A 17,852-nucleotide genomic window follows, 5' to 3' on the forward strand; every position below is an offset into this window, starting at 1 on the left:
TAACAAACATGCTTGATCCGATAGTTGGGCCATATTCTTACTTATTCCTCGCCGAAAACCTCAAGAGGGATTTGCCTCTCTTTCAAAACCCGACCTATACGTGTCTGACGGTTTCGAATAAAACAAATTGCGTTTAGTTCCTCAATTTTTCAAAAGTGGGATCAGGTTCTGAATGTTCTAAAGCTGACCTCAGTAGGAAAATGTAATTTTGATCATTGAATTTGCCATGACGCAGTTAAGCTTTTGCAGTGGATTTTTCTTTTCATTCTACGATGTTGAGTGTAGGGGTCGCAATTGTAGCAAACATGAAACGCAAGGAACAAAACAATTGAGATTTTTAAAAAATTACAAGCGATTTTTTTTATTATTATTTTTTAATATCCCTGCCAAGGAGGCTTTTGCGGGCCGGACAGCACAGGTGAGTGGGCCAGATTTGGCCCGCGGGCCACCAGTTGGCGACCATTGCTTTAGACCCATAACAATATGAGTATTATATTACTGTGCTGTATCCTTGTATTTGCCCGATTTAAGGATGTAGATAGCAGGTGTACACATTTAGTAAAACCATTGAAAATTCGGTTTTCAGAGTTACGAAAATTTCAGACATACGAACAACCTCCATTCCCAAGGGGTTCGTAACTCTGAGCTTCTACTGTTAAGATAAACATAATATTAATTACAACAAGGTACTATTTTGAAGCAATTGCCAAGGCTACATGTTCTGAAAGGAATAAAACCATTTAAAGTGTATAACATTAACAAGAAACAACTTATGGTAGATCATGTGTTGCCTGTACTGTTTAAAGAGTAACTTCTTACAAAGTTTGCGAACATGAGTTGGGTTTGGAAACAAGAAGGGGCTTTTTGGCCCATAAAGGCTTGTCCCTTCTTAGCACACCATTTGCCCCTACTAAGGCATCTAATTTAATTGTACTGTTTTTGGAATGATCCTTGTGTTTTAGATGTTACTGCTACACCTGATAGCAGAGATGCCAAGGTCAGAACATCCTATGGGTGAGATTAACAACAAAGAAAAAAATAGGAGTGAGATTTCGGAATACGCCATTAAAATGTATTGTCTTGTCATTTTAAGGAGCGAGACTGCTAAAACTGACACCAAAAAAGGTCCTAAAAAATGAGTGAGACTTGACATGACTGGTAATCTATTCCAAGCATTTATAATATGAAAATGTGTAACAAATAAATACATAAATAACAAATAGTGCTTACTATCAATATCTCTTGTTCTTTGCTAAATTTGAAGTAGTAACTCAGGTTACTTTTATAGTGACTTTTTGTATTTGTTGTATTTTTTAAGAGTAATCTTTACATGGTATACCATAAAAAAAGAAAATTAAAATGCATACATATGTTGATCTGATTTGTTTTGAATAACACCATGTATTCTTTATGTTCTGATTGTACATAGCCCCCTTTTTATTAAAGTCACAGTTTATATATACATTTACCTGCCAACCAATTTTTTATTCAGACACCTCCTCTTCATTGCCAGTTCTGTCTTCTCCATTTCCTTCAGCTGCATTGGCAGGTTCTTCTGCATTGCCATTACTTTAATCTGATTCATCAGAGTTGCTCGAGTCACTGGGGAAAACAGTCAGTGAATGTGCTACATTGTTTTAAATTATTGGCCCTAGTCATAAAACTTGAAGGACTTTAAAAAAAAAAGTTTTGTTAAAGACTGCTTTGATTAAACCCATTATAATTAAATAAATCAGGTTTACAGTTCATTAAACCTTTTTTCAACTGTGAATGTTGTTCTTTTTCTACTGGTATGGTCTTTGAGAATTGCATTTCTAGGCTTCTTATTCTTTTAAATACAACAGGGTGATTTCCAAATGACAGCACATTTTGATGTCTAATAATCTGCTTATTCTCATGAACCAAACCAGCAAAATAATGGAGTAATCAATCATGAGTAATAAAGCATACCTCGTGCTCCTCTGAACTGGAAGACCGAACTTCCCATTGTCTGTGCGTCTGCATTAAAGAATACAAATATAAAAACAACAACATAGTGTCCTATTGATCTTTACTTGATCAATTGATTCTCCATTTCTGTTTGGGCAATCTGACTACTGCTGTATGACTGAGGTTTTAAAAACCCAATTCTAAAACACAACAATAATGACCACACAAGAGGAATAATTAACTCCCCTCTAAATGCCTTACCTAGACTGCTTATGAAGCTTAATTCAAAAATACAATACGAACACGAACACAAGATACATATACTGACAATATTGTTTAAAAGAATATACTTACTGGGAATGCAAGGGCTACTGCCAGGAAACAGATTAACAAAAGTGCAATCTTCATTAAAACTTTTAAAAGATTCTGGAACAGATTTAAAAAGTGAAACACTGGATATTAAACAGTCTTGAAATTAAAATGAATTTCTAAGATTATTTTAAAAAGGATGGAGATATATTAATACAAAATGTGATAACTTTATGTTAAAGATCTATAGCCATACTTAGGCACCCTATCCTGTTGATAGCAATAGATAGTTCATCATTCTTTAAAATAAATTAATAGCCATTAACAATTGTAATACATGTATAATTAGTGTTTAGGTAACAAACGTGAAACAAAGTCAGCAAGTGATGTTTATAGGTTTTACACTTGATTGCTCATTACACTGTTAGTTAGTTGTAGTGGCAGTGCCACAGACGTGCCTGCGTTTCTTAAGCCTTATTCGCACGGGACTAAAAATCACCACATTTGCAGTTGGCTATGGAATTGTTACTGACATCAGTGAAATTCAGTCCTGTGTGAATCGTCTATTTCATTTTACCCCAGATCATTTTTCCAGTGGTCCTCCACTTGTTTTACGGGGCATCAAGACCTCCTGTAAAATTTCAAACTCACTCGTCGTGTGTATTTTTAGTCCCGTGCGAATCGACTATGTCAGTGTTATGTTAGAATTAATATCAGTATTTCCAGGTTATTCGACTCAAAGCTTTAAAAATGGATGCTTTCAGCGACGCATTCAAAAGCTTTTTGGGGTGTGAATCAGCAAGAGAACAAACATTTGTTCGACAAGCAATTCAGAAAAGAAGAAAAATTAAGACTCGATCATATCGGTCTCTACTGATGCTGCAAAGTTTTGCAATTTATTTTTATTTTCATTGTCTATTTTTTCATAATCTTATTTGGTTAGGGAAAATGAAAGAAAAAATAGATTTCAAACAGAGTTAACTGTACACAGAACGTTTTTTTTTTTTTTTTTGCCTCTGCCCGTTCACTTTCGGCCTTCATTTTTGCGTTGTTTTACATCTGGTTAACTGTTCACAGATCACGTGCAAAAGCCTCTTCTCGTGACAATTTTGCATTTTTTTGCAAAAATTACAGACTTTTCTAGTCCACGTCTGGGAGGTTACAGGACCTCTTCTGCTTTTGACCAACTCTGAGGACACCCCGAAGTCCTGCGCGAATAGTACTTTAGAAAAGTTTTACTCACATTGGTTGCGAGTCTGATTGGCATCATTACAAATGTTATTGATAACACCTTGTTTAATAATCTTATTCGTGCAATGTATCTATTTAATGCCACCCAAGGGATTTGAGTCTAGTCAGTCAAAAAATCAGTTATTTCTGTTGCAGGATGCGTAAATACAGTGTAATTCATAACTCCAATGATGATTGGCAGGGAATCCACAACGTTGGGAACAGTACACAGTCTACACATCAATCTGGTAATATTTTCTATAACAATCTAGTTACAGTTTCTGAAAACTAAACCTAATTTCAGTTAGTTTACTGAGAATGGCACTTTTCTGTGTTCACTTGGCTTAGAACCAATAATCAAATACCAATATTCTGATATGCCTTCTGTACATGACTTGTAAAATTCAGATACATTTTATGCAAAACTAAGTTTTATTATTAGTGTATTTAGCAAACTCCTTATCCAAGGCAACTTATAGAGACTAGGGTGTGTTAGCTATACATCAGCTGCAGAGTCACTTATAACAATGCCTCACCCAAAATTTAAGGAATAAGTGACTTGCTCAGGGTCACATAGTGAGTCATAATTTGAACTGGGGACCTCCTGGTTACAATTCCTTTTCTTTAACCACTGGACCACACAGCCTCCTGTTAGTCACATGTGCATATAAGCACATTGACTGCTTGCTTTAGAAACCAGAGAGGAGAAAGAAAAGCAAAAGTAGAGGGGCTTTAATTACAAATACAATTTTTTTTTTTTACTGACCACCCTAACAACTGAAGCTTTCTAGTAAAATGTATTGCAATAGAATCCACAACAAACTCACCAACAAATTACAGTTTCTGCACATAAAAAAAAAATATAGTATGTAATTTCACCAATAACCAAATAAGATGAATAATCACACTTGTATTGTAACACTTGAAATGTATTTGCTTACGATTGTAAGTCGCCCTGGATAAGGGCGTCTGCTAAGAAATAAATAATAATAATTAATTGTGTACAACTAAAATCATTCTTACCTCCTCTTGTCCTTAAAATTGTACCCTTAGAAAAAAAATGAAATGTGTAAATTGTTGAAGACAATATGCTATAGTAAAGTATTTTAGGTTCATTTCAAGTTCTCTATATTCAACCATTCAGTACACAGGAAAGGAATTCAAAGTGTCACCATATTTATAAAAAGGACAGCACACCCACACTATGGGAAACCCACATCCAGAAGTATATTTAACATGAGAAAGTCCTTGTGGTTACCACATGGCTAGACAACTGTCAGTTTAATTGAACGTCTTGCAAGAGCTTTAGGACTCGCTTTCTAAATTACATTTTATTACAGCAATTTCTATTTAGAGAGTGGTTTGTTTAATGCCCACTAACATTACATGATGTTAAAAATACACAAGACACTACATTAGGTTACATTTCATTATCATTATTATTATTCTATATTCCTGAATTTTTATAAATGATGTATAAGTGGGCTCAGTTAAAATACAATGTACTATTTATATAATGGCACAACATTCTAGTTCCTAAATGAGTAATACAAAAAATGATATAAGGCAATACCCCAAGACTTTGTTCGGTTGATTGTTCGGTATGCTGTTTAACTCTTTGTTCTCCCTAGTCTTTTTTTACAGGTTTGCAATAGTCTGAAAATAAAAAACATAATCCAAAGTTAGTTGCCCATTTCTTCAACAACTACCATATTTAACCCACCTGGATCCTCTATTTCATTCAGGGGAGGCACTCACAAAGATTTTTACAACCTGCAGATAAACGGTCCAATCAGGAGACTGCTGAGTATTCATTAATTTAATAGCAGAATGAAGCAGAACACACGCATTCAAAGTTTCCTTGTAATTGCGTAATAATCACACAGTACCTTAAAAGGTTTAAATATTTGGATACAATTGGGTGTATATCAGAATATAGCGAATAAAGTAGGAGTTTGGTGAAGATTGTTGCAAAAGCAAGATGGTTATCATGTTCACCTGGTGAAACAGTATCTGCCTTGGTTTGCCACAGTAACGGAAGAAATCAATACCCATACAGTGTGTTTTTGTATTTTGTTTTGTATTGTTTTTTCTATTTCTAATTTAATTAGTTAAGTGGGCACTGAAAAAAAGCAGCGGTCTGCTGATTAAGTTAGTACCTCTTTAGAGACAGTTTTGTTGACTCATGTCTTGAATCAAAATGCAAAGTAATGTACAATATGTATTGATGTATGTTTTTAACACACAATGCAACACACAATAAAATCTACGGGATATTCATTAGATACTTCTATACATAGTTTGTAAATACAACCAGGGAGCTTTCTGTATCCCTTTGGTCTTTCACCAAAATTTAAAATGTATTTAACTCTAGCATCAATACAATCCCTGAACCTTTTTATAAGTGATATCTCTGGTTTGTCACTGAACATGATGTAATAATCTCGTGGCCACTGTTTTAGATTTTGTAGACAAGCTGGGTGCTGGGTGAGCCACAGCAACCCTGCACTCCTCAACTGAACACGTGCACAAAAGAGACAGCAGTTAAAAAACCTCTTATTGCATCACCTCATCTTCACTTTAGGAGTCAATCATATACCTTCACAACTTGTCCCTGTCACTCTTAAGCATGTCCTTGTGCTTCTTCACACAAGTTCAGGATGGTCCGTGCCCTTTTCTGACATCAATGTAACAATCTGGGTTTTGATCCACAGAGTCAATTGGTACTCATCATGGTCTCAGAAGCAAAAGATTACAATAGCTTTGTCATGCGACATTTAAGATCAGTCGCCACCATTTTAGCTTTACTACTACATCAGTTATTATTGCTTCCAGTTTTTAATACAATCCTATACTAGTTGCCAATTGCAGTTTTGATAACACAGTTGGATAATGCTGCCTGCTTTGTGTAGTGGTCTTTATTTAATCTCCTAGAGGTACGTTGGTGAAAGCAGTATTTTAAAGAATTGTACAGCAGTTCTGCACCATTTACAGTATCTAGTCTGCTAACACCAATGCAGTAATTCATAACCATTTAGGGAAATGTGCCAGTGATGTTTAACAATGTCTAAAACTAGATATAGAAAACCAAAAAAGGTCAGCACTCAAAAATGTGAAATTATTTCCTTTATTTTTAATTAAAAATATATATATATTTTTTTAATGTGCAGTTCTCAGTCACAAACATGTTTCGCCCGTAGGCTTCATCTTTTCTTTTAAAAGGGATAAAAGACGTTGTGGTTAAAGCAGATCATTTTGTTTCCCCTCCCCCCTTCTTTATTCCTCTTCCAGGATGATATCCCTGTTTAGGCTGCGCTCAGTGTAACACACTGTAAAACAGATAGCTTTACACATTTTTTAACAGGTAAACATTTTTCGATCAAACAAAGGATTATTTGTATTACATCTAATGTAGTCTATCTATTAATTTGTCCGTGTGGCCATGGATACATTGGCAAAACCCTTAGACCTCTCAAAACCAGATTAAGCGAACATAAAAGTGCAGTAAGACGCAATGAACCTACATCCCCGATAGGAACGCTGATGAAGCCTAGGGGCGAAACATGTTTGTGACTGAAAACTGCACATTTAAAAAAAAAGGTTTTAATTTAAATAAAGGAAATCATTTCTAATTTTTGAGTGCAGACCTTTTTTGGTTTTCTTTATTGTTTATGTTTTGGTCTACGCACCGCAACAAACAATTTTACAAAGCGCGGGGTTATTTAGCTTTTTTTAAAGATATAAACATGTCCAGGGGCCTGCCAGTAGGTGGCAGCAGTGTAATCTCCAACTAAAATCATATACTGTGGTTCCCTTTCAATTTGAAGACGACCACCAAAACATGCTTATGGGATATGCCTGCCTTAGGTAGGTATTCACTGAGCTCTTTATATCAGAGCTGCCGATAGGCCCCTTCCTGGGGTGACGTCCTCGATCCCGCCTACCGAGTGATTAAACAGTCAACTCACGGAAGCCATGTTCTCTTTTGCTTCTCACCAACGGTAAGGTAGGCCTCTGTGTATAGACAACTGAGCGTGTTTTGAAAGAGCTTTTCCAAGTCGACTGCACTTCCCCTGCATTCGTGCTGAAAGCTGGCTTGCCGCTTTCATAGAATCAGCGGCTCTTAAGTTTAGCGCTTTCTTCTCCTTTCTTCAACAGCCTGCCTCACTTGCATTGCAGGCTGTCTTTTTTACTGTGTCATATGTGTGCGACTACCTGAGCAGTATAGATTTAAAGGATTGCATGTGTGTGTCTTTTCAAGCCTACACTCTTGGGGAGAACGCAGTTCCTCCGTCGAGGTTAGGCTTTGCTGTACCCCCGTCGTTGAGTGATTCCGCCGGCTGCCGTGTATGCAGTTGAGTGAAATATAAACAAATAAATACAATTTGTACTGCTGTTGTTGCGTGTCCACCTGTGTGTTGACCCGGTCACACAACCCTGCTTTGCCTGCGTTGTGCTGTGAATTTTAGCTGCAGTGCAGTAAAAAAAAACAGCTAGTCAGCCGTGTAATTCCACCACCTGGGCCGCGTTTTATCCTGCCCCGCTGTAGAGTAGACCCTTAGGCTTAGGTATCGAATCCTCGTAGATGCTTCCCATCTCTGCAAGCGAGGTGGGTTAAGCGCTCAAAACAGGTGAGGGACATAATGGACCTCAAGGCATAGATGGCCTAGGTCCTGGAGCATTTGACAAGGCAGCAGGGACCTGCAGCTCCGGCCCCAGCCCCGGCTCCGCCATCGCCTGCCCAAGTACCAGCCCCTGTCTCCCCCAGGGGAGATCAGGATGATCAGGAAGTGTCATCACAGACGGCAGAGGAGGACACATAATCGATAGCAGCCTCCTGGGGTGAGGGCTCCTTCCCCACTGAGATGCAGGAAGGAGAGGAGCCTGCTCTCTCTGCCGAGGCAAAGCCTAGTTCTGAGGTTGCCTCAGAAGCTAGTCTACCCCCATGTTCGAGCTCGATGTCGGCACTGATGGGACATGCTGCAACCTTTCTCACAGCTTGCTTCTTTGGAAGGCGCGGAGAAGCTGGGCCTGGCAGGTTTTCCCTCGGTCGACTGCACTATTGCGGCCTTAGTCAAGGCTCCGCCGGTGGTGGGAATTGCCCAAAGATCCTGTGTGCCCGAACCCGCAGTGCAGGGTTACCGAGACACACTTAAAGAGAGCGTATGCAGTGGAGGCAGAGGTGACCCACCTGGCAAACACGGCGGGTATACTGATTGCCTACACGGATGGCATACTAACTATCTGCTGCACATACCCTTACTAACTCCTTCTCCCCCTAAAACTTGAAAATCTCCTTTTTCAATTGTCGCTCTCTGACTAACAAATCTCTGCTTCTCAGCGAACTTATAATCAATACCAATCTTGATCTTCTCTGTCTAGCTGAAACCTGGCACTCTAAACGACATGCACTCGCTGCATTTAGCCACCCCCAAAGGGCTATTCCCTCTTTGGCAAACCTCGCCTCACTGGCAGAGGGCACTGCTGTTATTGCAAATTCTGTGCTTGCTTCCTCAGTTCTTTCTTTGCCTGCCTTTTCTTCATTTGAGCATCTCGCCATCAAGCTCCCCTCTCCCATGTCCCTCACCCTTGCTGTTATCTACCGTCCACCTAGAGAGACTCTGCTTTTATTGCCGAGTTTTCAGAATTCTCTCCCTTGTCTGCACTTCTACTGACAAAATCCTACTCCCAGGTGACTTCAACATTCATGTTGACTTGCCTTCCTCCCCCCTAGTGACCGACTTCAACACGATTCTGGACTTGGACTCTCAATCTGTCAACGTCCCCACTCACACCCGAGGACACACCCTGGATCTGCTCATCACCAGGGGCCTTGGTATCTCCAATCTCTCCGTCTCAGATATCTCTCTCTCTGACCATTTCTTAATCACTGCTAATATTAATGGTTACACGCTACAATTTCATATAGGGCCTCCTCCCTTCCCAGGGGTCACAAATACATCTGTGACAGACCCTCTCCATAAATATTTCCTTGCCCTCCAGCACTTTCTCCCGGTGCTACAAGGAACACATGTATTGGTCCGGATGGCCAACACATCCATGGTGGTGTATGTCAACCACCAGGGTGGCCTTCTGCCCCCAGGGTTGCATCGCATTGCCTTCCCTACGAGCGACGAATCTTCCTGGAGTGGCGAACTGGGCAGCGGACCACCTCTCGAGGGAGGGTACACATCCATCTGAGTGGCGGCTCCACCCTCAGGTGGTGGAGCGCATTTGGGGAACGGTTAGGGAGTTGCAGGTTGATCTCATTGCCTCGGCGGAGACGACACACTGCCCCCTGTGGTACTCCCTCCACCACTTAGGCAATCCACTTGGCATTGACTCCCTACGAGTGGCCCAGGACGGTCCTTTACGCGTTCCCGCCAATACCGCTGCTCCCGGCCTTCCTAGAGAAGGTCCGGTTAGAGAAGGCGACAGTTCTCCCAGTAGCCACCTGGTGGCCCAAGAGAATCTGGTTCTCGACCCTGTGCCAACTCTTACAAGGCCAGCCCTGGGAGATCCCGCTTCGCCTAGATCTCCTCAGTCAGGCGAAAGGCACTCTCTGGCATCCGGAACCAGGCAGGTTCCAATTATGGGTCTGGCCCCTGTATGGGACTGCTGGTCAGCCCTAGGGCTATGTGACACGGTCATGGGCACATTGCAAAATGCTAGGAGATATTTTCAGAACTGGTGTTTGACTAAGGGTCATGACCCAGTATCTTGCCCTATGCCAGTTATCTTCCAGTTTCTGCAAGAATTGCTTGATGCCAGTAGGTCACCAAGGAGGGTCGTTCTCCCCGAATGGAGCCTTGATATTGTACTGGAGGCTCTCATGAAGGCCCTGTTTGAGCCCATACACTCCATAGAGTTGAAGTATCTGTCTATGAAGACAGCCTTCCTCTTGGCTATCACCTCCGCAAAGTGGGTCAGTGAGTTACAGGCACTGTCGGTGCACAGCTCCTGAAGAGGTTAGGGCTCTGGACTCTTGCCCGGAGGGTCGTGGGTTCAATCCCAGGTGGGGGACACTGCTGCTGTACCCTCGAGCAAGGTACTTTACCTAGATTGCTCCAACTGTATAAATGGGTAATTGTATGTAAAAATAATGTAATTGTATGTAAAAATAATGTGATATCTTGTAACAATTGTAAGTCACCCAGGATAAGGGCGTCTGCTAAGAAATAAATAATAATAATAATAATAATAATAATAATAATAATAATAATAATAATAATAATAATATGTGTATTTGGGATGATGGCAGCAGGGTGACACTACGTACAAACCCTGCTTCCTCCCTAAGGTGATCACAGCCTTCCACATGAACCAGTCTGTGCAACTGGAGTCTTTCCATCCACCTCCATTTTCTTCAGAGGAGGACAGGAGATTGAACTTCCTCTGCCCAGTGCAGGCATTAAGGTGTTACATAGATATGACAAGAGTTCTGCGTCATACAGACCCTAGGACAGCCCCTCTCAAAGAAGTGACTGTTGCACTGGATTGTGGACACAGTCTCGACTGCGTATGACAATGCTGGTTTGCCCCCACCTGGGCGGGTAGCCGCGCACTCTACCAGAGGGTTAGCTACATCTTGGGCCCTCATCAGAGAGGCCTCGCTGTCCGATATTTGTACTGCGGCTAGCTGGGCTTGTTCCACTAACTTTGAGTTATGAGGTTCTGCTGTGTCCCTCATCTGCTGCAGTTCCTTCTCCCTCACAATGGCTCTGGTATACATTATCCCATACGTAATGTCTTGGTGGTCATCTTCGAATTGAAATGGAATGTTAGGTTATTTCTGTAACCCAGGTTCCCTGAAAGAGAAGACGACCACCAACCAGCGAGGTCGCATCAGTCACCCTCACGGGTTTGATGCAAAAGAGAACATGGCTTCCGTGGGTTGACTGATTAATCCCTCGGTAGGCAGGACCGAGGACGTCACCCCAGGAAGGGGCCTATAGGCAGCTCTGATATAAAGAGCTCAGTGAATGCCTACCTAAGGCAGGCATGTCCCATAAGTATGTTTTGGTGGTCGTCTTCTCTTTCAGCGAACCAGGGTTACGGTAAGTAACCTAACGTTTTGTTGTGGTTTTGCCAATCCAGCTCGATGTATGTAAATAAGATAAACATGTATCATTGTATTGGGACAAAATGTGTCTGGTGATCAGCTAATATAAGTGTTAAATGTGAATTTTGGAGCCCAGGAATTTAATAGTTTGCTCGTGGAACATGAGCTTTATGCCTTCTATTGTCTTGTAGGTGCCACCTTCCAGGAACGCCACGGCCAATCCTTAAAAACTGCATTCTTAAATTCCTAAGTCTTTTCTTATTTTTCTGTTGATAGTTTTTTTTTCACCACTTTTGTAAAGCCCATTATTTTTCTTCCACACAATAATTTATCTTCTTGTACAGGTTTAAACAACACTTGACACCTGACCCACATAGATGTCAAATGTAACAATCAGAAGGGTCTTAAACTGGAAGTTAATTTATACTAAAGTGTATATGAGAAAGAAAATAAAGTATGGGAAAGTATGTCAACATAATAAGGGCTTGTGAAAAAGGCTGTGAAGCTGATAAGCAGTAAAAACATATTTTGTGGTAGCTTTCACTTGATTGTTACTCCTTTTCAGGAATAATTACTCTTTTTAGGTCAAGTAAAAAAAAAAATCATGTACATATGAAACATGCACCTTTATATAATAAGCATTTGTAAAACAAATAAAATAAAAAGCAAAACAAAGGAAGAATGACAGGCAGAGAAGGTATAAGGATGTTAATAAATGTAACATGTTTGCTGTTTCTGTCTTGTAATATAGCTTGTATTTATCATTACATATTTTTATATATTTTATCTACACTGAAACTACTGGTGTAATTACATACGTCAAAAAATCTAGTTACATTGCTATTAGGCTACCCTCCAGTACTTTGTCTTACACTACCGTGTCCTAAAATGACTTGTGTTTACAATAGCAACAGGCAGCAACAATCATCAACACAGTGATGTCAGACTGTGGCACACATGGACTTTAAATATGAATTGCTTTACATTAATTACTTTCTGATTTACAGACACAGACAAAAACAACTCAGTATATACTTTTTATCCAAATTAAAGAGCAATTAATTTCAATACTTCAATCAAAAAGACAAACTTTTTTATGTAAAATGGGGTTTATTTACTATTTTATAAATTAATAAATTACACATTTTAAAAAAATTCAACTATACAATAAACATTTATATCTGAACAATTTTGAACCAATAATTAAATAATGCAGATTTTAAAATATTACTCATTAAAATCATTACTATTTATTACTTTGCCAAAAATTTCCAAAATAAATACCTTAGGCAGTAATGCTAATTTGCATAGCCTGTATTTACAGGTGTGAAATACCTGTGCTACATTAACATTTTCCACAAAACCCCTTCCTAAAGATCATTATTGTTATTGCCATTTTAATTTTTTTCCTGACTGCTGCTGTTATTCTCTGAACCATTATCTGATTCAGTGGAATCACTTGTGTCACACGAATCACTGGAATCTGAAGAGTCACTGGAATTGCTTGAGCTGCATGAATTACTGTAATTGCTGGAGTCACTTGAGTTGCATGAGTCACTGGAATGACTTGAATCACTTGAGCTGCATGAGTCACTAGAATGACTTGAATCACTTGAGCTGCATGAGTCACTAGAATCACTTGAGCCAGAATCACTAGAATCAGAAGAGTCACTGGAATCACTTGAACTGCATGACTTACTGGAATCACTAGAATCTGAAGAGTCACTGGAATCACTTGAACTGCATGACTTACTGGAATCACTAGAATCTGAAGAGTCACTGGAATCACTTGAACTGCATGACTTACTGGAATCACTAGAATCTGAAGAGTCACTGGAATCACTTGAACTGCATGACTTACTGGAATCACTAGAATCTGAAGAGTCACTGGAATCACTTGAACTGCATGACTTACTGGAATCACTAGAATCTGAAGAGTCACTGGAATCACTTGAACTGCATGACTTACTGGAATCACTAGAATCTGAAGAGTCACTGGAATCACTTGAGCTGCATGACTTACTAGAATCACTGGAATCAGAAGAGTCACTGGAATCACTTGAGCTGCATGAGTCACTAGAATCACTAGAATCTGAAGAGTCACTGGAATCACTTGAGCTGCATGAGTCACTAGAATCACTGGAATCAGAAGAGTCACTGGAATCACTTGAGCTGCATGAGTCACTAGAATCACTGGAATCAGAAGAGTCACTGGAATCACTTGAGCTGCATGAGTCACTAGAATCACTAGAATCTGAAGAGTCACTGGAATCACTGTTAGCAGAAGTGATGTCAGTGGAGTGACTGCTATCACCTCCGTTGGGGTCATCACCTTGCATTCCTTCATCATCAAACTCGTACTGGTCTGCTTTTTCAGGGAGGTTATCAGCAATACTCTTTACATTGTCATCATGGAAATTATTACTTCCAGCCCTAAACAATACATTATCTCTATTATTTTTATAGTTTTTACCTTCTTTGTCAACACTGTAATTATCATAATGGAACTTGTCTTTTTTGCTTTCTTTCTTATTTCCATCAATATCCTCTACTTTACTAAATTTAGTAGCAGTATTTCTGCCTGGATTAACCCCATTGATGATTAGTGTATTATCAGATTCTTTCATACCATTGACACCATTGCTATCACCACTGAATTCATCAACACTGATGTTAATTCTCATGTCACTTTTGACCACTTCATTCTCTTTGCTATCAGAATTTTCATCTGAACTGCTAATAGAATCTTCTTCTGAACTAATTTTACAATCTTCAGTTGAAGTGCTATTAGAACATTCATCTGAACTGCTATTAGAACGTTCATCTGAACTGCTATTAGAACATTCATCTGAACTGCTATTAGAACGTTCATCTGAACTGCTATTAGAACGTTCATCTGAACTGCTATTAGAACGTTCTTCTGAACTGCTATTAGAACATTCATCTGAACTGCTATTAGAACGTTCATCTGAACTGCTATTAGAACGTTCATCTGAACTGCTATTAGAACGTTCATCTGAACTGCTATTAGAACATTCATCTGAACTGCTATTAGAACATTCATCTGAACTGCTATTAGAACGTTCATCTGAACTGCTATTAGAATCTTTACTTGAAGTGCTATTAGAATGTTCTCCTGAACTGCTGTTTGAATCTTCATTTCCACTCCCAGCAGCGCTTTCATCCAGGCTAGGTAGAGTGACGTTATTTCCACGAGAGTAAACCTGAAGTGAAAAATATATACCAACAATCTAGGAACAATAATAATTGTAATAGTTAATAGGTGCATTTAAAAATACCAATGTACTGTGTATAGCATTAACTTGTTTTAAAGTCATCTATACTTGGCTTTTTATCCTGCATATCCCCAATGGAAAATATGATCCTTATACCTAAAATAATGTTTATGAGGACAAATAATTTTTGTCTTTTTCACTTATGTAAATATTATGTTGGTAACACTTTAGTTTTGAGATTGGTTAAAAGTGGTAGTTTTTGCCCAAAAGAGCCAACTTCCAAAGAGGTACCAGTGTACAAAAATGAAAAAAATTGAAAGGTTTATTTTTGGATGTACACAAAAAATTATATATATATATATATATATATATATATATATATATATATATATATATATATATATATATATATATATTTCAGGATGTTTCGGACAAAAGCCCTTTTTCAGCTTTGTAGAAAGAAAAGTAAACAGTGCAGTAAACATATTTTGCAAGAATTATGTGGATGATGTCATGATTATGTCAGAATAGAATGTCCATTCCAAGAAGTTCTAAAGTTCCTAGTTTGAAGATAAACTCACATTCCCTTTGTTCCAGCAGTGTGATTATCATTGGTGAAAAGTCTGGCTTCTGGAAATTAAGTGGTGTTGATTTGAAGGCTTCATAAATGTTTCCCCAATGTACAGTTTATTGCATTTCTTGCAGATAATGCAGTATAATATTCCCTTAGAGGTTCATGTAAAAGTTTCATGGATGTTGAGTGATGATCATCTGTGGGATCAGTCAATGCTCAGAAACAAAGGGGATTTGAGTTTATCTTCAAACTAGGAACTTTGGAATCACTTGGAATGAACATTTTACTCTGACATAATCACAAACCTCCTAAGGACATCCTCCTATTCTGTTTATGTATATATTTTTTAAAATAAATAGCAATCAAATTTGTAATTTGTTATATTAAATGAATTAATTCAGGGATTACTTTACTTGGCAGATCATTAATTTGCTTTGACGCAAATTACTCCCGAACCCTGTTTATAGCCTTTCACAACCGTCTTTTTAAATAGAACCCTGGGCTCAGTCTGTCAGTTTGCAGCTGCTCTGTTATTTTCTACCGTTACCGGTTTTAATGAAGGGGCTACAGGCTGTTCATATATATATATATATATATATATATATATATATATATATATAGTGTTTTGTGATTCTGTGTTACATATTTTCAAATCATAATATACAACTGTAATAGGCTATTTAACATGGTAATAGAATGTATGACTAAAATAATTTTTTCAATAAAATATTTGGAATGCATTTGTTACCTTTTCTTCTGGGATTGTACTGTTGTTATCATGGTCACCATTTGCCTGTGGGAAAATACAGCACTGGCATCAGTATATGTTTCCGAAGAATGTTGCAGGATACATGGAATTGTACTTTTACATTTTATTAATACTTTCTGTGATTCTGTGTGGTGATATTATGACACATGAAGATGACTGTCCTGTGTAAATAGTCATTAAGTATTGTTACATATATATTCACTGAAACCAGTGGGTGACAGTTGATGGACAAACATAGTAGTCTTTATCAGAATTAAGCTTGCGCTTACTACCATGAACTGGTTATGTTTTTCTTCTTAGGACTGTTTTGAGGCTGCATAAGAGAGCCTACTGCACAATTCTCACAGCTTCTCAGAACATACATGGCCACACTGACTGAAATAACTAAAATTCGCAATCATTTTGTACTGTATGACACACTTACTGTCTTTTCTTCTAAACTCCTAGACTTTGGATCTTGTGGTAACTTAAAAAAAAACAAAAAAAACATTATTATTATTGCAATTTTCAAGTACTCATTAATTCAGTAGTTTACTGCAGGATTCGGTTTTCTATTTTAGCAGTACCGTGTTCTATTGTCAAAACACACCCTTCAAAATATGTCACATACAACAGAATATGATTATGTTGAGGGTTTATATTCGGGTTAGGGTTAGGCTTAAGGTAATGTAAGTGTTAATGAGTTACATGCTCTCAAATGTATTTTAAGAAGAAACCATTTGAACAACCACTCAATTCCTTGTGTACCTTAAGTTATATACACTGATAATATACTTACTGGGAGAGCACAAGCTGCCCCTAATAGGCAGACAAGAAATAATGCTGTCTTCATCTTTACCATGTATTTCACTGATAAAAAAAACAAAACATTATTATTATTATTATTATTATTATTATTATTATTATTATTATTATTATTATTTTCTTATAAATAACAATCACATATGCATACACATAACTGGCAATGAAAATTTGAATGAAATGTTTGTACTGTACAACAAAACTCAAACACACAATCAGTAAAACATTGATGCTGTCATTTACAAATCATTTTCTACAAATCTTATTAAAATGACCTTGTTACTGTTGTTAAAACATATATAGAGGTAAGACAGACAGAGAGAAGAGAAATACGTGGGCGGAGGGAAATGTTATCCCAACGTATCTTCACCCCTTCTCTGCTTTTCCATCTCTTTATCGCACACTAAAAAAAAGATGATATTGACACAAAATGTGTTCATGGAGAACCAACAGTTTGTGTTTAGTGTAAATAGTTGTAGAAATAATGTAAAGTTATAACTATATTCAGGTTGCCTGATTTTTATAAATATATATATATATAAATAAAATTTCTTACCTTACTGTGCTCACCAGCTGCAGCAAGAGAGTTCAGCAACAGTGTAATAGTTGTAGTGTGTTTCACTTTACTCCCTGTGACCGATGGGGTTTTAAACTCTGCTTCAGGTCGGAAACAACAAATCAGTACGCTGTGATGATGTTATAAGGTGTGGCCAACGTTTACTATTGGCTTGTTGAAATCCCACTCACCCTTTTGTCATCAAGGTATATTTACCTTAAAATGGCCCTGTTGCCCACAAATGATAGTTTTTTTCTTAATTGACTGTCTTATCAAAGATTTATGCTTTGGGCTCTAATGTATGTTATTACTACAAAAGCAGTGTAAGGAGGATATATATTAAACCAATGTTCACCTACACAACACCATCAATATAACTGTATCTC

The 17,852-nt window shown here is 38.2% G+C and overlaps 1 protein-coding gene across 1 annotated transcript; it reads right to left on the reverse strand.

Annotated features, from left to right (window-relative positions):
* Positions 1-12,389: 12,389 nt before the first annotated feature.
* On the reverse strand, positions 12,390-17,528 carry LOC117420462 (dentin sialophosphoprotein-like). The gene is made up of 5 exons (XM_059027857.1): positions 17,467-17,528; positions 16,888-16,958; positions 16,534-16,575; positions 16,089-16,133; positions 12,390-14,754 (listed from the first exon to the last, which is right to left on the reverse strand). The coding sequence occupies exons 2-5, from the start codon at positions 16,948-16,950 to the stop codon at positions 12,928-12,930; spliced, it is 1,977 nt and encodes a 658-aa protein (XP_058883840.1). The 5' UTR covers positions 16,951-16,958; positions 17,467-17,528; the 3' UTR covers positions 12,390-12,927.
* Between the last annotated feature and the right edge of the window lie 324 nt (positions 17,529-17,852).

Source organism: Acipenser ruthenus, chromosome 1 (genome assembly GCF_902713425.1).
Source record: "Acipenser ruthenus chromosome 1, fAciRut3.2 maternal haplotype, whole genome shotgun sequence".
In the NCBI taxonomy this organism is placed as follows: Eukaryota; Metazoa; Chordata; class Actinopteri; order Acipenseriformes; family Acipenseridae; genus Acipenser; species Acipenser ruthenus.